This window comes from Hemicordylus capensis, chromosome 3 (assembly GCF_027244095.1).
Source record: "Hemicordylus capensis ecotype Gifberg chromosome 3, rHemCap1.1.pri, whole genome shotgun sequence".
In the NCBI taxonomy this organism is placed as follows: Eukaryota; Metazoa; Chordata; class Lepidosauria; order Squamata; family Cordylidae; genus Hemicordylus; species Hemicordylus capensis.
In genome coordinates, this window is record NC_069659.1 from 134,312,064 (window position 1) to 134,336,156 (window position 24,093).

The window sequence follows — 24,093 nt, forward strand, 5'->3', positions numbered from 1 at the left end:
CACATCAGTTAGCTGGAGCTGTTAGCCATTTTCAATGTTCTCAAAGGCTTCCTGCCCCTAATTGGGGGTCATTCCGTGCTAATGCAAACAGACAGAACGATGGCGAAAGCCTACATCAATCGACAGGGCAGCACGTCCTCAAGGAGCCTGCTGTTTCTGGCTCTAGCTTCAGGCAGTCCATATTCAGGGTACGCTTTATGTCGAAGCGGACACTCTGAGCAGAATGACGGTGGTCTCCCACAAGTGGGCATTGCATCAGGGTGTTCTGAGGGACATATTTGTAAATTTGGGGTTCCCAACTCTGGACCTGTTTGCTTCCCAGGACAATATACAATGTGCTCTACTGCTGCAGGGGAGGGGAGGGCGAGAGTTCTCTGGGCGATGCCTTCATCCTGTCTTGGACGTGCCCTCTTCTGTGTTTCCCCCATTTTCCCTCATTCTGAGGGTCCTGCGCAAACTGAGGGTGGATCAGGCCAGGCCAATCCTGATAGCCCCGTGGTGGCCAAGCAGGCCTTGGTTTCCGACCCTGAAGCGCTTGGCAATGGACTGGAAATGCCTACCTGTCCTGCTGGACCTGCTGTCTCAGTAACAGGGACGGGTGCTCCACCGGGATGTTCAGTCCCTCCATCTGACTGCATGGCAGGTCCTGCTGACTTCCCACTGAGACTTAAGGAAGGTTTGGTAGCTGCTAGAAAGCAGTCCACATGGATGTCATATGCTCATAAGTGGACTCGTTTCACTTCCTTTGCTTCCCTGCATGGGTTTGATGCATTTAATCCATCTGTACAAGATATTTGTAACGATTAATTGTCCCTTAAGGAATCTGGTTTAAAGTTTTCATCCCTTAAAGTGTATTTGGCTGCCATTGTGGCCCATTCCCTCTGACCGGGTTTCATGGTTTAAAGATCCAGTGGTAAAAAGCTTTCTGAAGGGTTTGACTCATATATTTCCAGATGATCTGGTCATGTCACTGGCTTGGGACCTGTCCATTGTATTGGCTGGTCTACTATGGCTGCCATTTGAGCCTTTGGCTTCAATTGATCCACGTCTCCTGACCTGGAAGGTTACCTTTTTGGGGGCCGTTACCTCTGCCAGGAGGGTTAGTGAGTTACGGGCCCTGAGAGTTGACCAACAGCACCTTCAGTTCCATAAGGATAAGGTCGTGCTCAGGTCTGATGTTCAGTTCTTGCCCAAAGTGGTGTCCATGTTTCACCATTTGTCCCCACTCACTTGGCCCATGTTTTTTCCAAATTCTTCGTCATATGCGGATAGATGGTTGCACCATTTGGACATTCGTAGGGCATTGGCCTTTTATGTTCAAAAGTCTGCTGGGTGGAGGAAATCTCCTTCCTTGTTCGTTCTGTACAATGGGCCATGTAAAGGTCTACAGGTCTCGGCCCAATCCATGTCCAGGTGGATATTTTTCACGATTGAACTTTATCACTTGGCTCATAAGCAGTTGCCTACGACAGTTAAAGCACACTGTTAGGTCCGTGGCGGCCTCTGTGGCCTTTGATCATGCAGTCCCGTGGGCGCTATATGTCAGGCAGCTCCCTGGGCTTCACCCCATTCGTTTATCCATCATTATGCAATTGATTCTAGGGCACAGAATGATGCTGTATTTGGCAGGAATGTCCTGCAATCCATTTTCAGTTGATGTACTTGTTTTTGAAATAAAATTTCTGGCAGTTACGTGTTGCTTCTGTTTCTTTCCTCCTCCTTGGGTGCTAGCTTATTATGCACCCATTTGTGTAGAAGACAGAGACCACATCGAAGAACAGGTTACTCACCTGTAACTTTGGTTCTACTAGTGGTCATCTGTACTTCTACATGCCCTCTCATCCTCCCTGTGGGGTTCACTGAAGCTGGACTCTGACTGAGGGGATGAGGCATGGCACAGCTGTATATAGTGGCTGGGGGCAGGGTTCCCACCCAAAGCAGGAGAATTGAGCTTGTTAGATTCTGACAAGGTCTCTGTTCAGGCGCATAGCCCATTTGTGTAGAAGTACAGATGACCACTAGAAGAACCAAAGTTACAGGTGAATAACCTGTTGTTTTTTTATCATTTAGCTCAAAGGTATCACCCAGGTTTCCAAATATTAGTAAGTTGTAGACACTGTCTAATTAACTCTCCAATTAAAACCAGTCTAAATGTAATCACCTTAAACTCACAGTTAAACTTTAGTTTCAGAAATTGATTTGGGGTATTTAGAAAAATATAAATGACTATCAGAAACTATAAGAAAGGGCTATCAATTAAAAAAAAAGTTTATGGAGCAAGTAGGGACTTGTATTTTAAGATTAAACTGAAATGTAAAATTAACAATATATATTTATTTCCCTACACAGCAATATAGAGCCTCGCCTGCTCTGGGAAAGAGTGGAGAAGCTTGTGCCAAGACCAGGAAGTGGAAGCTCTTCAGGTTCTAGCAATTCTGGGTCACAGCCTGGGTCACACCCTGGGTCCCAGAGTGGATCAGGGGAGAGATTCCGAATGAGATGTAAGGATTTCTTTTTGTTTAGCTTTAGATATCTCCAGATTAACCTTAAAGTTGCAGTGGCTTATATAAGCATTAAATGTGTAAATGGGACAAGGGAATAGAAATGTAGATTTTAAAAGATCATTTAAACATTTTAATCTCACACACAAAGAGTGTCCAAAAAGTTGGTTAAGCCTATTGACCTTCTTGCATTGTGGTGAAGAGGGTGAGAATTTGATTTGAACAGTATCATTGCTACTGTTACGGTGTCGTCAGCTATTCAAACTGGATCTGAGCACCATTTTGGGGCCCAGATATGTCTCAAAGACTTATAAACCCATAATAATATATGAGGAAGCAGTCAACTGAAACTACAGAAAGCTACAAGCTTGTTCCCAGGTTTGTATGTTATGTCCTACAAACTAGAGTGAAAGCTTAGTTTGGGAAGGGTAAATTACTCGATCAAGCAGCATCACCATGAATGTAGTCAGTTATATCCAATGAGTTATATATAAGAGGATATGATAAAGTTTAATTTTCTTGTTTAGAAGTAGACTTCTTTGAACCTTGCATGATAAGTCAGTTTGGGCATTTTAAGAAACAGCAAAATAAGTTACTACCCTTACATATATGTTGGTCTGCTTCCAACAGCATTTGTTTTTACTAGCAGAGAGTGTCTTAATGTTTCAACTGGCAAACATGTTTAAACTCCCATTATTTAAAAAAAAATCCCGTTTTACTATGTATACATTTTTTATTTTGTTTATATAGCATCATCAAAATCTGAAGGTTCGCCATCGCAACGTAATGAAAATGCAACCAAAAAGACTGAAGAGAAGAAAGAAGCCTTCAGACCCAGCAAACCTGTGGTGAGGTCAACCTGTAATGGGCTATCTCTGTATTTTGTGGTTGGATGCGCACAAAATATTGCTATGTGAAGCTTACATAATATAAAATGTACTTAATTAAAAAAATTCAGCGTGGGGACTGGAGAAATTTTGGACATTTTAGAAAACCTCTTGAAAAATGAGGTATGTGGTGGTTTGCACTTAGTATGAATAAAACTGTTTCCATTAGGTTTCAGGTAGCTTTTTCCCCTTCAGCCCAGCATGGTAGGTTTAAATAATTATTTAAAAATTTTATGTACAAAGTTAATAAATTACTGATAGCAGTGTGCAAACCAACCCAAATAGTGTTGTTTAAAATGTACAGAAATACAATATGGCCCACATAGAAATTTTCTATAGTGTATATGTCTTCCATTTTGCATTGTTCAAATTCCCATCCTTCAAAGTGAAAAGGTCATCTTCATAACTGAGCATGCTTATAAAATAATCATAGCTGTTGGTATATTTGACAAACACAGCACTATTTCTTTGCATTTCTCTATTTTCAGTTATTCACAGTAAGAAATCACTCTGAAATAGCTTGTTTTTCTGTATATTAGAAGATTTTACCTGTTGCTTAGTGTAGCTGAAGCTCACAAATATAACTATTTGCAGAAATGATTATAAGGCATATTGGTAGTACATGATTGGTGTAGTGTAGTGGCTGCAAACGAGCTTAAAAGTAGGGATGTGCACGGAACTGTGGAAGTGCGGTTCGGCGCTGATGGGGGTCTCACTTTAAGGGCGGGGGGGTTGTACTTACCCCTCCCGCCACTTTCCCCCCTTCGTCGCGTTTTTCTGCAAGGTTTTGGCATTTTTCTGCAAGGTTTTGGGGGCGGCAGCATTCCTCCCTTCCGCCCCTGCCCCCATTGTTTGCAGGAAATAGTGGAAGTAGCCGCCGCGCGTGTCCGCGGCGGCTACTTCCACTATTTCCTGCAAACAATGGGGGCAGGGGCGGTAGGGAGGAATGCTGCCACCCCCAAAACTTTTCAGAAAACGGAGCGCCGGAGGGGGAAAAGTGGCGGGAGGGGTAAGTACAACCCCCCCGCCCTTAAAGCGAGACCCCCCCCTCCCCGGCGCTGAACCGCCGGACCTGGCCACGTTCAAACCGGTTTGGGCACATTCCTACTCAAATGTCCCTGGTTGAGATCTCACTTTGGCCATGAATTCACTGGACCTCAAGCAAATGCAATTCTCTGCCTTTGCCATCTGTTCTCATTAACAACATAAAAACACTGAACTACCGTACCAAATTGTGGTGAAAATTGCTGCACTGACACACTATCAACTAAATCGTGGTATAGATTATTGTAAACAAGCCTGCTTGAGCTTTGGGCTCCTCCGTTCTCTCTCCTTGGTATGCAAAAGGTATTCACAAGGTTCCACTTTTGCTTTTGAACTACATTTCCCCATTGTGGCTGAACTTGGAAGACTGTGGCTTGTGCTAACTGTGGCTAATGCTAACTGTGGTTTGCTAAAACAAACCATGATCCAGTTGTGATTTGATATTCTGGTTTGAACAAGCCACCATTCCCTTTATTATTTTTCTATCTATTTATTTATTTATCCATCCATCCATCTGATTTATATACCGCCCTTCCAAAATGGCTCAGGGCAGTTTACAACATAATAAAATTGTGGAAGTAATGGGAAACCGTGATTCAGAAGCAGAAGTCTGGCTTGTTCACAATCATCTAAATCATGATTAGTCTGGATTGAGTCAGTATATGTGAAAACGTCTATGCAAATACTAAGTACTAGGGCTTCAGCACATCTGAAGCCAAATAATGTGCACTTCTCCTATGGAATCTCAAGGAGAAGGTAGCTTCTAGTATGCCTGTTGTCATGGGGTAGTGCATGCTTTTGGTGTATGGAGCCTCCTTTATAGGAATCGGAGTCTGCTTGTACCATCCCAGCAACAACTGAGAGGGTATGTAGGGCATAGCAGGAGGTGTACTGGGAAATGTAGTCATTCCACTGCTTTTTCCATAGAGCTCTATGGGAAAAGGACTACACTTCCTCTCTGCAGATATCTCCCATTGCGCACCAAACAATACAGATGGCCATTCATACTCATCCATGTATTTATACATTTTCTTTACTTCAAATAAATTGATGATAATATGCAAATAGTAATGCTGATTTAAGGATTCCAAAGCCTTCCACAGAGTTGTAGTTGCACACTTTTTGCTTTCTTAGTTTACCAACTAGAAGCAACCTTCCATTTGAAGGAGATGCTTCCTGAAGTGGCCAGTGTCTATGAAAAGGAAGAACAGAGCAGTTTCCCCCTTGCCCCCCCCCATATCTATCTATCTATGAAAAACAAGTTTCTACTTATACTTACTATTCCAGTTGCTGTCTCTATTGCTATTCACTCCTTCATTTACAGTTTCTTAATTTTAATTTTATATTTCAACATGTCCACCAAATTGCGCTTGATTCAATCCTATGCTCTTGGGCCATTGCTGATTTGTGGAATCCTATCATGTGACTGATCTGCAGGGAGAAGTGGTAAGCAGCCAACATTTACAGTTTAAAGATATTGAGATGAATCCTATTGTGTTTTATGTACTTATTGGCATGTTGACATTAACTTGGTCTCAGAGAAAGGATTAAGTTATAACCCATTTTTATTCCATGATAACTGAAGTGTAATTATTTTTTTTCTTAATAATGTGAAGTTTAAAGCAAAAGTAACTAAATTGATTTCTTAAAATGTGTTGCTGAAATCGTCAGTGTTATCTGCTGGCATTCATTTCTCTGGTTCCCTCTTTCTGCGTCATTCTAGGATTTAACTGCTTTGGCAAAGGAATTGAGGGCAGTGGAGGATGTACGACCTCCCCATAAAGTGACAGATTATTCATCATCTAGTGAAGAGTCGGGTACCACGGATGAAGATGATGATGACATGGAGCAAGAAGGAGTTGATGAATCTACCTCTGGACCCGAAGATGCCAGAGCAGTGTTAGTTTTCTCTTTCCCCCTTTCTTCCTGCTATGAAGTTTTAATGGGGTTCCAAGGCAGAATTTTGTTGATTTACAGTAAGACCAGAATTCTGTTCTGGAAGTCGTTTGTGAAAAATATTTAACAAGGTTCAGGAAAGGGTAACACCGGGGGAGTTGCTGTACTTAAAATTAAAAGCCCCCAGCCCCCTTCTGATGATTAAATTCAGTCATACCCCCTCACGAATAATTATATATGTTTAAAACACTAATATGATCATACAGCATGTATGTATGTGAAAGCAGCAAAGAGCTAGGTGAGCTAAGAGTGCTCTCTTATGCTCTGTGCAGGTGCCTCCTCTGCTGCACTCTCTTTAGAACAACCTGTGCAGCAGCAATAAGGGTCAGACCTTTTGGCAACTGCACATAATTAACTCAAATGGCACTCTCGGAGATCATGGAGGAGGGAGGTGGCTGAGATTTGGGACTCTGAGCAATTGATTGGGGGCCTGAGTCCCGTGGACCACCCCCTAACAATGCCTCTGGGTTGTGAGGATGAAGAGGTATTGTGGCAAAATGTGTCTGCAGTAACTTAGAACATTTTAATCTACACCGAAGACTAAGGACACGTTCTCTTAAATGTGTTGTCAGAAAAGGAGGGAATATTTGGATATTCAATACATGTGAGCATGTAACAAGCAGTGGATTTCAATTTCAAGAGGCAAAATAGATTAAGCATGAAAAAAGTCCTATTCCAGCAGTGAATTCCAGCAACTTCATTGGCAGATGTTCATTTCTGGAGTCTTGTTTAAAAACCTGAAGGCTCATATTCTTTATAGTCCCTTTACATTTTGTTATTGCTTTGGCTAATTAAATTATAGGATAGAGACTCAGATATATAGAATAATGTATACGTTATAAATTAGCTCAGTCCTTTATAGACCTATTATATCCAAAATACCCTATAATTCAAAAGTCTAGAAAATGAAGACTATAAAGAGCGAAATGCATATTGGCCAAAAACTATATTTTCCAATCATTAATTCATTCTAATTACTTGGTCTTAAAAAATGTGATCTGACAAGTCGTCTAAAGATTTTTCTAGTCCTGGAAGAGGAAAAGAACAAATCCACTTTACAAAATGTTCCTTATATTTTCGTCTGGAGGCTGTGCTTACTCACCATTGGCATCCAGATGAGAGGTTATTTACAAATAAAGGTTTTCTTTAGTAGGTAGGCTTCTGAGAACTTTTCTTCCATGATGATATCATCCCTGAGCTATATGTTCTATATTGGCAACATGATTTAAATGATTTTAGTATTAAGGGTAGTGAAGAATCAACATGAAAATAGAAGCAATGTGCAATGTTTGATCAAAATGTCCTCCTTGCCAAACAGATCTACTCTAAATCTTAGCAATGGGGAAACAGAGTCAGTGAAAACCATGATTGTGCATGACGATGTGGAGAGTGAACCTGCCATGACTCCTTCCAAGGAGGGCACTTTAATTGTCCGACAGGTAATGTATCCTTTCCATGTGGAATTTGCTCCCCCCTCATTAACTCATTCGCTCATGTTCTCTTACTACATAATATCTTTGCAGAAGTTACAGATGTGACTCTTATTAATGAACAGACATTTGGAGCATGTAAAGAGAATAATAGGTCTTTCCACACACTGTCTCTGCTGTGCTTGCTTGCATGCATTGCAGTGACACATTACAGAGCTTTGAAGTGTTTATCTTAGTCTGGGTCCAGAACAGGGTTTGTGTGTGTGTGTGTGTGTGTGTGTGTGTGTGTGTGTGTGTGTGTGTGTGAGAGAGAGAGAGAGAGAGAAAAAGAAAAGAAAACTGAAACGGTTGTTACAGATACCTGTAAAAAAACCCTTATGTATGGCAATTTTGTGATATTTTTAAATACTGCATTGGCATGTCGCGAGAAGGTAGAAGTATTAAAGCTCAGAGGACTAGAGACAGTGCAAAGCAGGCTCGTCTAGTTTATTTTTAATTGGTTACACTTATATCTTGGTTACACTTATACCTTGCTGTTCCTCTGTGGACTTCAGAGCAGCCTATGTACATTTGTCAATAGATCACTCCCATCTAGGCAGGTTATGCCGAACCTGCTCATCTTTAACAGAAGAACTATTGGATCACACAGTTGTCTGTCTTGAACTATAACACATGAAACGGAGAGATCCTACTTCCCTTGTCTTAAACTGGCTGAGCTGTTCAGCATGTTAGTTCATAGGATGTGAGCATTGCTAATTAGTCTCTAATTTTTTGCAACTGAATATCAAGTTTATAATTGAACCCCAGGTTTTATTATGATGTCATGCTTATTGCTCAAATAACTAAATTAAGACATTCACCAGATATTTCAAGCACTTTATATTATTTTGTCTAAAAGTAAGAACTCAGTATGAACATGATAGCAAGAAGAGCTATAGGGAACTTGCAAGCTGATACAGTAGCATGGATTTGGTCAAAATAAGCTTAATCTTGCCAGTAAAGCAGCTGGTCATGCCAAAGAAACCAAATATTGTAATCCAAACTTTATAATCCAAATATTGCAGTGTGTGCTGAATTCTTTTTGCCACCACCTACCTTTCTAACTCAGGGAAAAAGACGTGGATGATTAATGCGTTGATTGAAACCTTAAAAGTAGATCAGCTTGTTAGGGACATAGACCTTTACGCAGCACTTGAGCAAGACAAGTGTGCCTGTTTTTTCTACAGAGTACAGTTGACACAAATCGTGCCAGCCATCATGAGAGCAATGGCTTTGCCGGTCGCATTCACCTCTTGCCAGATCTCTTGCAGCAAAGCCATTCCTCCTCCACTTCCTCCACTTCCTCCTCCCCATCCTCCAGCCAGCCGACACCCACCATGTCCCCACAGACACCCCAGGACAAGCTAACTACTAATGAGGTATGTCTTGCACCACAGCTGGCTGCTTTCATAGGGTTCTAGCCATATTGCCTAAAAGCTAGTTTCCAGAGGAGCTCCAGCCAGTGTCCCCTTCTGCTCTTCTTCCTGTCACCTCCCCCTCACCCCCAAAATAACACATTTCAGCTCTGATGTACCAAACCCCTTAACTCTAGAGCAGTTTTACCCCAAACTTGCCAGTTGATGATTCTTGCTTTTTACAATTAGTCATTAATTGCATGGCTTTTGTATAAGCTAAACCAATTGCTATAGTGATATTTGTTTAACTCTGTTTTCGGGAGTGTATATATTTTGAAGGGTCATTTTAGAGTAATCTGGATATTTTAAAATGCTGCTGCTGCCCTGTTCAGCATAGTACTCTGTAACTATGCATGCAGAGGATCCTTGCTTAGGGGGAAATTGTGCACTATATTAGAAAATAAGCTTTCTCTGCAGGAAACTGCTTACCACAAGAGACTGCTTTTTGTTATTTCTTAATGAGTGAAGGAAACATTATTGCTCAGGAAAGATTTGCATTTTGGATTATTAGGGTTTTTCTGAATGTTGGAGAAAAGGAACTGTCTTGGTTTTTAATAGTCCAGTTCTGCTCTGAAAGATTGCTATAAAATAGGAGCTAGCTTTCCCATAACATCAACACTGTTTTAGTTTGAAGACTATTCAGCACACTTCAAAAGTGTCCTCCTGTGTGGGAAGAAGCGTATGCTAAGCTTTTCTAAGTAAATGATCGAAAATGTACATTTCTAATGAGGAATAGTTTGTACTTAACCAATTAGCGGGGCACAGGTTTTAACATGGAGATTGTTTTTTCTTCAGAAACTCTTAATTGTTGAAGATGGACTTAACACTTTAGAACCATGAAGTCACTGTGGAAGCACTCTCGCCACATTCAGTTGTCACTCAGTAGTACTCCCTCGAGGATAGAGCTCGTGATTTTTTAAAAAAGACAAATATCTGCGAGTTTCAGTTGAAAGCCAACTATGCACATAACTCAGTGGCTGGTTCCTGTGATGTCACCAGGAAACTTCACTTCAAGCTCTAGAGGAGTTTTTCACTATTAAGAAAAGGAAACCCTAATTGCTATTATTTATATACTGCTTTTCTCCAGCAACAGCAGTAACAACAAAAATCTTAAAGCAGTTCACATAGGATGGGCGGGAAGAAGAAAAAGGTGGTTCCCTGTCCCCAAAGGGCTCACAGTCTAGAAGAAACACGAAGGTAGACACCAGCAGCAGCAGCTGGAGGGGCAGTGTGCTGGAGCTGAATAAGCCCAGTTGCTCTCCCCCTGCTTAATAAAAAGAATCGCTACTTCAAAAGATGCCTCTTGCCCAGTTAGCAAGCTTAATAAGCTGCTTTGAGAACTTTGGTTGAAGAGTGGTATATAAGTAGTAGTAGTAGTAGTAGTAGTAGTAGTAGTAGTAGTAAACAAATATTTGATAAATATGTAAATCTTAGTAGGGTTTAAAAAAAAAAAAAAGCTCACCCTGAGCAATGGGATGGCGAGACATGACTGATAGCTGAGCCAGCACTCCTTTTGCTGGTATGTGTGATGGTCATTTTGATTGTGAAACCCAAATTCTTGTTGTAGCTTGAGAATTCACCTTGAGCTCTGTTCTCAGTCTTCGTTCTGATTCCAGGATCAAAAGATAAAACAAATTTGTAAACAACATTGTAAGTGCAACAAGGCACTTAGATAATTTCAATAAAATTTTGTACCATTATACAATAAAATTGTATAAAATTTTGTACCATTATACAAATTTCAGAGCAAAACTAGATTCATGCCAGTGGTGGTAATGGTGTTTAGTGTTGCCTGATAGTGATGCTTGGGTGCAACTAATAAATAAACCTATCTTAGTGCAGGTAGACTGTGTTTGACTTAAGGAAAGATGAGGTCATGTGAGTGTGATGGGCTATAGAGACGGCAAGCAGTCCTCTGGGACACATGATTGTACTTGATACACTGCTGTTCAAGAATAGTAGCAACAGTAGTTGAGTGGTGCCATTTATTTAAAGTGTGTTGCTAGAAGTCAATCATTCAAAGACAAAGGTCTACCAGTTACAGTTTTCTAAATAGCAGCTGACATCCACACTGTTTCTTATGAGTGGTCCTGTTGAAATTAACAGGACAAGTTAGTCATAACTAACTTTTTTCACTAATATAAGTGGGACTCTTCATGAGTAACTTAGTCTGGATGTAAGCCAATATGTCTTACATAATATTTATTGTTATGAAATAGAACAGTAGCACTCGAAGATGGCAAAATCATTTGGAAAACTTGCGTTATATGATTTAATTCCAGTAGGAGGTTTTTTGTTAGAGGATGGCACTCTAACATAGAGGTTTTGAAAGGGAGGCAACTGAGCCAGCACTTTAGGTGATTGCAAAAGACAGAAAACAAGTTAAATGTCATTTCGTCCCTTTTGTCTCTAGCAACTTCATATAACATGCATTTGATTTTTAACCTGTGCCATTCTGCTTTAATGTGCCGTGTTGTCCTGACACTTAACTCGCCCAGTCTTGCAAGGAATTTTTAAAGTCATTCCACTTCCACTTGTTAACAGTTTCATTGTTTTACTTTTCTCCTTTGTTTGTGTGTTTCATGTTTTAGCATTTTCAGCTACAAGATGCACTGGTGCTTGAATATCACTTCATGCCACTGTTTACAACTCTCCTCCTTAATAAGCCCCCTTGTGTGATACAGGCTTAATATATATTTTTTTTCCTGTGAAAAATTATGGTGGAAGAACCTGCTGCAGCTTTCTGGCAAGAGGCTCAGTTTTAAAAAGAGAGAATGAAGAGAGTGTGAGAATTGTCCAAACACTGACCAGAAACTAAAATTGTATCAGTCACAGAATTGAGTGCCAGATGCTGAATGGTACAAATTTTGTTGGACATGGAGATCATAATTCCCAGTTGGTCGCTGGCTCAGTGTAGAAGATACATAACAAAAAAGCAGGGCATGTTGTACAGGGGAAATCCAAAACAGGGGTGGAACAAGAAGTACTCCTTTCTAAAATTACAAAAGGCATCTTAAGTATTTTAGAAAGAGGAGGCTTGTCCTTGCTTTATGCTATGTTTTGTATATATCCCTTGCTAACATTCTGTAAAAGTCTAAAGGGACTGAATATTGGATTAAAGTTTTATAGCAGTGCTTTGAAAATTTACTTTTAAGACACTTTGCATGCAGTTTACTTGTAGGTAGCACTTGAGGAAGGATGATGAGAAGGTTTCCAAAACCGTGCTGTCTGGTAGCAACTGGAATTGATTTGGGTTTTTAAAATCAAAATTGTTTATAGTATGATTAATGAATCTGAAATTTACATTGCAGACTCAGTCCGCTAGTAACACACTGCAGAAACACAAATCTTCCTCCTCCTTTACACCTTTTATAGACCCCAGATTACTACAAATATCTCCATCTAGTGGAACAACTGTAACTTCTGTTGGTAAGTAAAATAGATAGTTATTCAGCTACTGAAAGTGACTTAAACTATCAGCTGAAATACTTAAAGAAGTTTCCATGCTTCCTTGCTTGCTTTCATTTCACTTTCCCATTCTTATGAACATTAACTTACCAACTTATAATTATCTGATACTAGTAGGGCAAAGTCATTTTGCGTAGATTACATTGACAGGAAAGTTAAATAAATTTTGTAATAGAGTTTTTTTTTAATGTGCTTACAAAAGGGAAGTAAAGGGAGAGTTTGAAATTTGTAGGATTTCAAACATCATTGATTTCATTGAATAATTACCATAAATGGTAAATTTGAATCAAAGTAAACTTGAATCTGATAAAAATCTTCTGCTTCTCTTGGGCATTATGTTGTTTTGGAATTATTGATCTGGTTATTGAATATTACAAATCTGTTGAGAACAATAACAAGTTAAAATATTATTATATTCAGAATTTCTTCAAAAAAATGCAAAAAGAACTATGTAGAGTTTCCCCAGCATATTCCAGCTAATGTCAGTGGCAGAATTGTGTATGAAAAATTTGCTTTCTGTAGGGCATTGGGAAATCTGACTATTTCACACAAACCAACAAACATTCTCTAAAATATAGAATAGATTTCTCTCTATTACGGTGTGTATGCACTTTGTGTTTGAATGACCATATATTTCTCTTCTCTTCTCCATCCCCCATAGTAGGATTCTCTAGTGAAGCAATGAGGTCAGAGGCAATAAGACAGGATCCAACAAGGAAAGGATCAGTTGTTAATGTGAACCCAACCAACACACGGCCACAGAGTGACACTCCAGAGATTCGCAAATATAAGAAGCGATTCAATTCTGAGATCTTATGTGCCGCCTTATGGGGTATGAAATCAAATGTTTCTTGTTGCTTCATTCCTATACATGTGTAAAATTTACATATTTTGCTTAATGTTATGAAAATTCATCAGGAAATTGGGACTAATTGTGATTTGTTTACAAGTTGGTATGGAATGCATTCAGAGAAAACGTACAGTATGTTTCCAAAGTTTACTTGAGGATAAATCTAGGCATCTATTCACACAATACATGTTTTCTATTGGCAATCGTGTCAATTAAAATTCCAGGAATGAGATTTCTATGAAAATGTTGCAGATATATAAATGGCATACTAACATCCCAGAGAAGTAGAAATTTAAGGGCATTTGTGGCAAGTTGGCATGTAGTGTTAGTATGTAGTATGAAGGCAGTCCAGAAGATAGACCCATGGATATGCAAATATTAACCCTTGTTTGGCCACCCCCCCCCAATATACCGATGATGGGTGCCAATTAACCAAGCACAGATAAGTGAAGCAACGGATGATGGGTCCTTGGATAATGGGGTTCTCTTGTGTATGACTTTATGTTCTCTGCTGTGACTCAACCAGCAGCACTCCCCATGCTGCCAGTTCTTGTAAACTCAACTAAGACAGCTTGGGAAGCCTCTACAGTCTCCTTTTCCACTTCTAAAAGTTTGGAAAATATAGGTTCAGGATGGTGATTGCTCCTTACTTTTCAAACACTCCTCAACTCCTTAGTAGTGGCCTATGCCATGGGGAGTAAATCTGGAAGGTAGTATTCTGCTCCAGTTCCCTCCCTGCCTTCTCCAAGATAGGGCTGAGAGAGATTCCTGCCTGCAACCTTGGAGAAGCCGCTTCCAGTCTGTGAAGACAATATATTTTTTAATTTTTATTTATTTATTTACATTTATATCCCGCTCTTCCTCCAAGGAGCCCAGAGCAGTGTACTACATACTTGAGTTTCTCCTCACAACAACCCCGTGAAGTAGGTTAGGCTGAGAAAGAAGTGACTGGCCCAGAGTCACCCAGCTAGTATCATGGCTGAATGGAGATTTGAACTCGGGTCTCCCTGTTCCTAGTCCAGCACTCTAACCACTACACCACGCTGGCTCAATACTGAGCTAGATAGACCAATGGTCTGACTCAGTATATGGCAGTTTCCTATGTTCCTATGAGGGAAGGAAATTGGATACCGTGGGACACAAGTTCTACCTTTGCCTCTCTATTAAAAAAGCTCTCTATTAAAAAACGGCCTGTATGGCCAAATGTCACTATTCCATCTGGAATCACTTGAGGACATGAAAGATGCTCCAGAGCTAGGGGTGTGCATGGAACCAGCTGGCCCGGTTCGGTCTGAGTCTGAACTGGACTCGAACCTGACTGGCCCAGTATGGTTCCGCACCCCCCACCCCAGTCTGGAGGGTTCACAATTTTTATTATTATTATTTTAACCTTTTACCCCCTTTGTGGGGCTTCGTCTAGGCCACGGTGTGTGTGTGTGTTTGTGTCTGTGTGTCCACGAAGGTTCCCTCTCCCCTGCTGGTCTCCATCACCACCACCGTGGCCCATCCAGCTGCTTTTTCTGGCCCGTTCAGGCCTCTGTTTCTTGGTGCGGTAGCCTTTTTGGATTTCACCACGCCTGCACAAATGGCCTCTGCAAGGTCTGGCATTGCCCAGGGCCTTGCAGAGGCCGTTTGTGCATGCACGGTGTCCATTTTTTGGTGGCCATTTTTAATTTTTTAAAAATTATAATGGCCACCGTGCATGTGCAAATGTGTGGTGACCATTTAAAAAAAAATAAAATAAAAATGGCCGCCACACATGTGCAAATGGCCTCTGTGAGGCCCTGGGCAGTGCCAGGCCTCACAGACACCATTTGTGCATGTGGGGTGGCGTCCAAAATGGCAGCTGCGCCAAGAAACGGAGGCCCAAACCAGCCAGAAAAAGTGGCCAGATGTGGGGGAGGGGTTCGGCCTAGACGAAGTCCCCCAAAGGGGCCAAAAGGTTAAAAAAATCCCTGTCCAGAGCCCCTGCATATGAGATTCAATGAGATTCTAAGTCTGCTGATGTTATCTGTCAGCACTTTGACAGAATCTGAATTGCTATTGCTCGTAGGAGCTGTTTCTTTAAGATGCCATGCTTGGCTTTGCTCCACTTCTCTCCATATGGACATGAGAGAGAAAATAGAGGGCCTACCCTTTGAAATCTGACCACAGAGGCTACAGGAAACAATTCCGATATTGACAAAAGAGGTCCTGCGGTCCAAAACAGACATGTGAAAGAATCCGGAACAACACAAATGGTACCTTCGGAGACACCATTCAATTGCTGGACTCGCCCATTTCTCCGTAGCTTGGTGCCACATTACATCCAATGCCTGGGTGTTAAGTATCATTTCCACCAGATACACAGTCGAATTTATTAGCACCCCTATATTTCACCAACCCAACTCCAAAACTAGAAACATAAGTGAAGGATCTCCTGGGAAAGGGGGATTTTTATTTCCCGAAAAGGGATGGGGGTGTTCGCCCCATTCTAGACTTGGGTCATCTAAACAAATTCATTCACCCAAGGAAGTTTCAGATGATTGCTTTGCATCCTCTCTTTCTTGGCAAAGGAGGAATGGCTAGCCACCCTAGACCTCAAAGACACTTATTTCCATATCACGATAAGAACAAGACGCAGGAGATGTCTTTGTTTCTGTAGCAGATTAAAGCCTTTATCTCAGGCAAGCTCACGTGAGGGAAAGAAATGCTGAATCATCCCTGCTGAGCTTTTCTGGCTAGGCTTCTCCTAAAACTATTCTGTAATTATTGGTAGGTTCAAAAGACTGCCACCAAGCACCCCCAAACTTGCAGAGAACTGGATCAGTCGATTGGGTGCTTTAATCCAAGGTTCCTCTGTCACTAGATATTGAGCAAATTAAAAAAAAAAAAACCTCTTCCATGCGTATACCTACACAGGATGAGAAAAACTGGTAGTTGCTGAACATCTGAGGATGTACTTGTACCAGAGTAAGCCCCCTTCGCACGCCCCCCCAGTTAAAAACCAGCTCGGAGAGCCTTGTAAAAAGAAAAGCACGTTTAAAAAGAGATTTTATTTAATTACTGCTTCCATCTGAGGCTTCTAGCTTTCTTGGATACAGTTAAGCATCTTAGTAAGATTACAAAAATAGGTTGTCTTATTGCACATTTAAATGTTTGTAGAGCCTTTTCAATGTCCTAGGTAGAATGGGCATAGACTAGTGTTGCTTATTTTAATTATGTTGCAGGTAATCAATACTAGATCAGTATCAGGGATATACAAAGCACACACCAAAGAAACAGAAAGTCTAACACAAAGTCTGACTAAACAAACTTTTCCCTAGACTAAACTGAAAAGAGCTTTCCTTCCAGAAGAATGACACCTGCTTATTATATGCTTGATCTCAACATTCGTGGCCAACCCAAAACAAAGGGCAAGAACAGTTCAAAGACTCTTAGGTTCGGGGGTGTAGCTATAATTGAGTGGATGGGTTCAAAGAACCTGCCCCCGCCCAGCACCATTTCTCCCTATTCTATTCATTATCTCCCTCACTCTGAGGGGCCACTGTGGAAAGGTGTGAACATGGGGCCCCCTCTTGCCTAGCTACATCCCTGCTTAGGTTTGATGGTATCCTGCACTATCACACATGCCCATCTCTGGATGAGGCGCCTCAAAATGTGGTTTCTTTCGGTGTTCCCATCAAATATAGAGTCAATCCATGTTGCTAGTTCTCCCACAATCGGTGCTGAAATCACTCCACTGGTGGACTCGTCTGGAGAACCTAGAAGGGGTTCTCTTTCAATCTCCTTTGTTCACAATAACAGTAATGACGAATGTATCACTCAGGGGTTGGGGAAAGTATTGCATGGGTTTCCATGCACAGGGACTTTGGAATTCTTGTAGGTCTGCCCTCTATATCAGCTTCTTGGAGCTTACTGTGGTCTTCCTGGTTTTCAAATCCTTTCTTCCAGTAATAAAGGATCAGACCATTCAGCTACTCCTGGACAACACAGCAATAGCCTGTATCAATAATAGAGAAACAGTATCCAGATCCCTTTGCAATTTAGCTATCCAACTATGGGACTGGTGTATACTCCTCAAAGTCATCCCTTTAGCACTACACACAAGAAGTCAGACAACACCTTAGCAGATTCCTTGAGCAGAGAGACCAACACTCCACAACAACACGAGTGGGAGATCAATTTGGATGTTCTCTCCAACTTGTTCCATCAGTGGGGAACACCATGAGTGGATCTCTTTGCATCCCCGAGCAACAAGAAATGCAAACTCTATTACTCCCAGGTGGGAGTGGGACAGGGACATAAATCCCTAGGAGATGTGTTCCAGATTCCATGAAAAGGCCAAACATTTTATCTTTTGCCCTCCTTTCTGCTGCTCTCAAGAGTCCTGAGCAAGCTACTGCATGACAAAACTATCTGCATCATTCTCACAACATGGTGGCTAAGACCAACCGTGGTTCCCTCTTGTCCTCCATCTATTCCTAGGCAACCATCTTGGTCTCCCTCAATGCCACATCTTCTTCTCGGGTGGGAGGGTCTTGTTTTCTACCATATTCTATGGACTCTGAACCTGACTGCCTGGAAACTGAACTTTTGAATAGAATATTGTTAAACAAGAGGAAAGTGCCCACCAGGAGGACCTACAATTGCGAATGGAAACACTTTGCCAATTACGCTAAAAGCAAGGGATTTAACCCTTTCAAATCCGCTATTAAACAAGTTCTATTGTATCTCACTGCCCTAAAACCCTTTCAAATCCGCTATTAAACAAGTTCTATTGTATCTCACTGCCCTAAAACAATCTGGCCTATCTAACTCTTCTGTTAAGGTTGGGACTGAAAGACTCTCTTCTCTTATCCCAACAGCCCATAGAACTGTGGAATCTCTCCCTAGTTCTCTACGTTACAGTCACAATTTAAACTGTTAGCATCCACATATCTGAAACTGCTTACCCTAAAACCCACCTTTTTAGCAGCCATCACCTCAGCAAGAAGGGTCAGTGAACTCATGGCCCTGCAAACAAACTCAACCTTAAATGAGATTTTCCCCAGATAAGGTGCTCTTGAGAATGGACCCTACCTTTTTTCCAAAAGTAGTGTCTGATTTTCATATCAACCAAGATATTGTTCTCCCTTCTTGCTTCATGAACCCATTTGTTCCTCTGGAACAGTCTTTCCACTCCATGGTTGTCAGAAGGGCACTTTTGTTCTACCTGGACAGAACCAAGATCTTTTGGAAGTCTTGTAGACTTTTTGTTGCTTTTAATGGCAGGAACAAGGGAAGACCTATATCCAGGCAAAGACTCTCGCATTAGCTTTCTTTACTATAAGGAACAGGCAGTCAAATCTCCAACTACTATCAAAGCCCATTCCACTAGGGCTATGGCAGCCTCCACAGTACATATGTCTGGAATTAGTATGGGTGACATTTGAAAAGTATCCCCCTGGTCTGCGAACATTGCACTATGGATATCCGGTCAGTGGCTGAGGCTAACTTTGGGTGGGCAATTCTAAAGAAGGTGCTTTAAGTAACATCAATTTCATTGGTGAACCTGCTAAACACCCATGTTGGGAATTATCCTGGATCACCCTGTAATGGGTGATCTTTGGGTGATCCAGGATCATTCACAACAGCTGCCCCACCTCCCTGCTTCTTGAATTCTATTCTTCAGGTCCACTTATCTCCGTATTTCCAGTGGAAGATCTCAACTTCTCAACAGTCATTCAGGAACTAAGCAAATGGTGTTGTGCTGCCAAAAATACTGAGCACTCCTTGTGCACAAAGGGCAGAGCTACAGAGTGCTTTGGGGAGCTGTGAAATACTTTGGCAGAGGCTACTGCGCAGACGTATTACCCATGTTGTGAATGATCCTGGAATCCATTAGTAACTCTATATGAAGGTTAAAAAAGATCCAACTATATATTTAAAAAGTAACACATTTAGTATGCCATATAAAATTATTATTTTAAATGAAGTGTTAATAATTTAAAATTATTATTTTAAATAAACCATAAAGTGTGCACCATTACTCACTAAAAACCTGATAAAATTAAAATTGATACAATCTTAGCAAATTCCTGTCATATAAATAATAGTGTGTTGTATCCAAAGTCCAATCTTGTATCTAAGATTATGATGAAATTTCAAAGGGAGATCAAACTTTGAAGAAGATTAGTATTGACAAAATGGTCCAGACATGTCCACATACAAATAATACTCCAAAAATCAATGGTCTATCAATTACAGAAGAGAGCAGCCATGCAGTATCTCATGAATGTCCAAGATATTCCTAAATTTCCTAAAAGGAGTTTGTCCAAAAATCCTGTCTGAGATACAAGATTGGTGTACACTTTATGGTTTTAAATAATAGTTTTTATATGACATATTAAATGGGTTACTAGATAGATTAGATAGATAGTTTGCTCTTTTAAAACATTCATATAGAGTTAGTATTGGATTCTTTTGGGATTTGTATTGTTGATGAATCCAAATAATATTGTCTTGGTTATTTTTATCGTGAATGATCTTGGATCAGCCATTACAGGTAAGCAACTTGTTTTTATCTCCAGAACTGGCAAATATCAGGAAATGTTTTGCTTAATCAAAGAAATTTAATTTTGTTCCTGTAGGAGTTAATTTGTTAGTGGGAACAGAGAGTGGCCTGATGCTGCTGGACAGAAGTGGCCAAGGGAAGGTGTATCCATTAATAAATCGAAGACGGTTCCAGCAAATGGATGTACTTGAAGGTCTGAATGTCTTGGTGACAATATCAGGTAAGTACAAATTTTTTAAAAAACCCTACATTTCAATCTGTCTTTTGAATAGCAAATTGATATGATTTAAACTTTTAATTGATCACCTTTCAGTCATGTTGCCCCCTTACCAATGCATAATACTAAATAAGTTACTTGACTAGACTTTTTGAGACTGTAATGAATATGGTGTATAGATTTAACTGCTCATTCTGGTATCCAGTAGTCGGAGTCCCTCTCCCCCCTGCCTCACACTCACCCCTTCTGGATACCAGAAAGAGCGGTTTGGAAGTAGGATATCCAGTTTCTGTTTGCACATGGTACAGTCTGGTTCAAACAATACCAGTGGCAGCACACATGAAGAAGGGTGTGTGCCAAGAGCACAGCCATCAGGATATCATCTTAAACATGCACTACAAATACTTGTTTGAATTAATATTTGGAGCATGTTGCTTGATCTTGTATGGGCCATTCATCCAAATGGTCCCTAAACATGTGCTCCAGATAAATTGTTTTAAACCAATATTTGGAGTGTGTAGTTGGAGCCATTTAGATGATCAGCTCCACCCACATGCAATCAAGGGACACACTGGGACAGTGTTGAGATGTCGGTGGAGGTTGTCCCAATGGGTGTGCCCCATCCCTTTTCCCCATCTGGTGCCTCTAGCATTGTTTGAACCAATCCAGAGTCAATCTGATTGCCTGTTTTCTCTTAAAATTAGCTTGATATTGTGAACTGTAGAAATATAGAGCCCTGTTTGTGCATTTGAAGAGCAGAATGTAGAAGCTGTGATTATTTTTGCTCAGTCTTTTGTCATGACTTGGTTAAACATCCATTTCACTATTTTCATACATTGTAAGCATATAATTTGAATACAAACTCACAAAATGTAAACAGTACCTTTAAAAAGTAATACAAATCAAATGAATACGTATTCACTCATTCTAAAATTCTGCAGTTTGTAGAACCTTAGGGAAAAAATTATAATAGTCTCTGCATACCTAATGGTGCAGCAGGGAAATGCTTGACTAACAAGCAGAAGGTTGCTGGTTTGAATCCCCGCTGGTACTATATCGAGCAGCAGCGATATAGGAAGATGCTGAAAGGCATCATCTCATATTGTGCGGGAGGAGGCAATGGTAAATCCCTCCTACCAAAAGAAAACCACAGGGCTCTGTGGCTACCAGGAGTCGAAATCGACTTGATGGCACACTTTACTTGAAGTCAAATGGCAAAGGTGAACAACACGTAGGGAAACTCTTGTTTTATTTATGTATTTATTTGATTTTATTTCTATACCGCCTTTCCAAAAATTGCTCAGGGTGGTTTACACAGAGAAATAATAAATAAATAAGATGGATCCCTGTCACCAAAGGGCTTACAGTCTAAAAAGAAACATTAGATAGACACCAGCAACAGTCACTGGAGGTACTGTGCTGGTGGTGGATAGGGCCAGTTACTCTCCCCCTGCTAAATAAAGAGAATCACCATGTTAAAAGGTGTCTGTTTGCCAAGTTAGCAGGGGTTAGCAGTTTTCAGAGCAACCTGTTGGGGGGGGAAAGCAAAGAGTGCAGTGAGGGACTGGATTGTGTCTATGTGTATGATGTGATAATGTGTAAAATTGGTGATAATGTCACAGCAACTTAATTTATTCAAGCTTAGCTTATGTTTAAAATTATAGTCAACATGTATGTAGTATATAATTAGTTATTTGCATGCGTGAGAACTTGACTTAAGTTACGCTACTGTGACATAGTTCTAGCATAAGAGGTATGAAGAACGTGTAAATTAGATGATGAAAGCCTGTGGTTAAAACTTGTGTATTATCTTTTATTTCTAATTGCGTCAGTGGAAGTCATAGGCTCCTTACAACATCCAGTTGTTTCCTCCTTGAATCTTTCCTCTTTTGAAACAGTTACATTAACCCTTTAATTGGGCGATCTCTTAGTGAAGCATACCTTTAAGAATTCCCATGCTGTCAGGTTCTGTTTTACATGACAAAGGAGCTTTCTTTAGCATAGACATAATGTAGGTATGCAGAATGAGACTTTATAGGGGAAGAATTCTGATTTCAATGCTCTTTCTGTAGTTATGCTAATTTCTAAACACTAGTTTGGATTTCTGTGTTGAAAGTAGTATGTTCTCTGGAGAAGCCACTGTGAGTACATGGCTTTATTGCAACAGGTTAAAAGTTCTTAATGTTGACTGGATAATTTTTAATGCTTTATATTATGTTTTGTTGTTTGCACCATTTGGAAATGAAAATCGAATAGGATACACTTCTTTAGCTATCTAAGTAGTTTGGGGATTTTTTTCTCTCACCTTGCATTCTCAGCAAAAGAAAAGTCCAGTTTCTAGTTTAAAAAGAAATCCCTAACCAGTTAATCATGTAGCTTATACTTTGAGTCAGACATATCCCCTGTTATCTGGTGGTTTCTTCCAAATAGAGATCACAATTGTGACTCCCCACCCCAAAATGTCCCCGAGGGCCATGCAGCCTGCGACTCCTTTTGAAAGTCGCATCAATTTTCAGCAGGAAGGGAGAGAGTAACAAATATTGTCAGGTGGTACTATAGACATCTCCATGTAGTTTCCCCCTGTGACTTGTGCCTCTCCCCCAGAGGTGATTGGGTGATGGCTTCTAAATTTGACTGATGTCCATATTAAATTGGCAGGGGGGAACAGTAGGCTTTGCCTGGACTTTTCTCCAAAGAATCAGATTCAATCAATTATGTTTTAGTATCCTGGTTATGTCCAAAGAATTGCTTTGTGAGTTTCAAAAGCCTGCAAGCTACCACCAACAGGATCATTTTTTTTGGTCCAAGAATATATGCTGTCTCATGTATTTCATTTATTTCTCCCTGGGGTTAATATAAGTTGGTTTTCAGGTTGGCCACATGCAGTCTACCAATTGTCTATAATGGACTTCATGGCACTCCATGAATTCTGCTGGCTATGAACTTTTTAGCAGTCTCCCCCCTCCGCCCCACAGTGTTCTCCCTCTCTTTTTTCATCTGTGTGCAGAATGAGTTTTGTTCTGGGTGGCATATCAAGGCAGTGTGTGCACACATATATTCAGAGTGGGACCTTCCTGATTCAGCCTGAGCGGGATCTAAAATTAACTGAGCAGACATCAAAAAACTTGTGAGAACATGCACATGTGCATGCCTTAGAGGGAACATTGCCCCCTCCAACCTGTAGATTTATTGCTTAAAGAACTAGCTATTGAGGTAGCAAAGAGATATAGTGATTAACATATCTGAGATTTTTAATGATAGATACCTTCTGAATATAAACATTTCATATGAAATGACCCATCATAAGATAGCCTTGTCCATCTTATTTTCTTTAGCAATCACTTTTTAATGTAACAGCCAGTAACCATAATGGAAGGAAAGTTTACCAGTGTAAATCTTATTGTTACATAAATTGATAGTATCTCTGACCGCTAATGTGTGTGTTGTACCAGTATTGTTTGCTGAACTGGCTTTTTCAATTTACCTAATTAACTATTTTTATTCAATTTTTGTTTCAAGGAAAGAAAAACAAATTGAGAGTGTATTATTTGTCATGGTTAAGAAACAAAATCCTTCGCAATGACCCTGAAGTAGAAAAGAAACAAGGCTGGACCACAGTGGGTGACTTGGAAGGTTGTGTGCACTATAAAGTTGGTAAGTAATTCATTGTGCTGGTTTTGAAATTTAATGGAGAGGGAAGTATGTAATGGAAAAAAATCTGTTCAAAATAGCTGTCAGTAGAAACAGATTC

The 24,093-nt window shown here is 40.4% G+C and overlaps 1 protein-coding gene across 4 annotated transcripts in view; it reads left to right on the forward strand.

The window, feature by feature from the left end:
- The window catches only part of MAP4K4 (mitogen-activated protein kinase kinase kinase kinase 4), a 231,311-nt gene that overhangs the window by 197,430 nt on the left and 9,788 nt on the right, over positions 1-24,093 (forward strand). For 2 of the 4 annotated variants that reach the window (XM_053306630.1, XM_053306632.1), the window contains 10 exons: positions 2,350-2,501; positions 3,252-3,349; positions 5,870-5,878; positions 6,156-6,331; positions 7,707-7,827; positions 9,045-9,236; positions 12,584-12,701; positions 13,402-13,572; positions 20,202-20,345; positions 23,862-23,996. In XM_053306630.1, the coding sequence (XP_053162605.1) occupies positions 2,350-2,501; positions 3,252-3,349; positions 5,870-5,878; positions 6,156-6,331; positions 7,707-7,827; positions 9,045-9,236; positions 12,584-12,701; positions 13,402-13,572; positions 20,202-20,345; positions 23,862-23,996 (1,316 nt within the window). The remainder of the gene's footprint in view (positions 1-2,349; positions 2,502-3,251; positions 3,350-5,869; positions 5,879-6,155; positions 6,332-7,706; positions 7,828-9,044; positions 9,237-12,583; positions 12,702-13,401; positions 13,573-20,201; positions 20,346-23,861; positions 23,997-24,093) is intronic. The other 2 variants (XM_053306631.1, XM_053306633.1) reach the window with 1 other exon arrangement.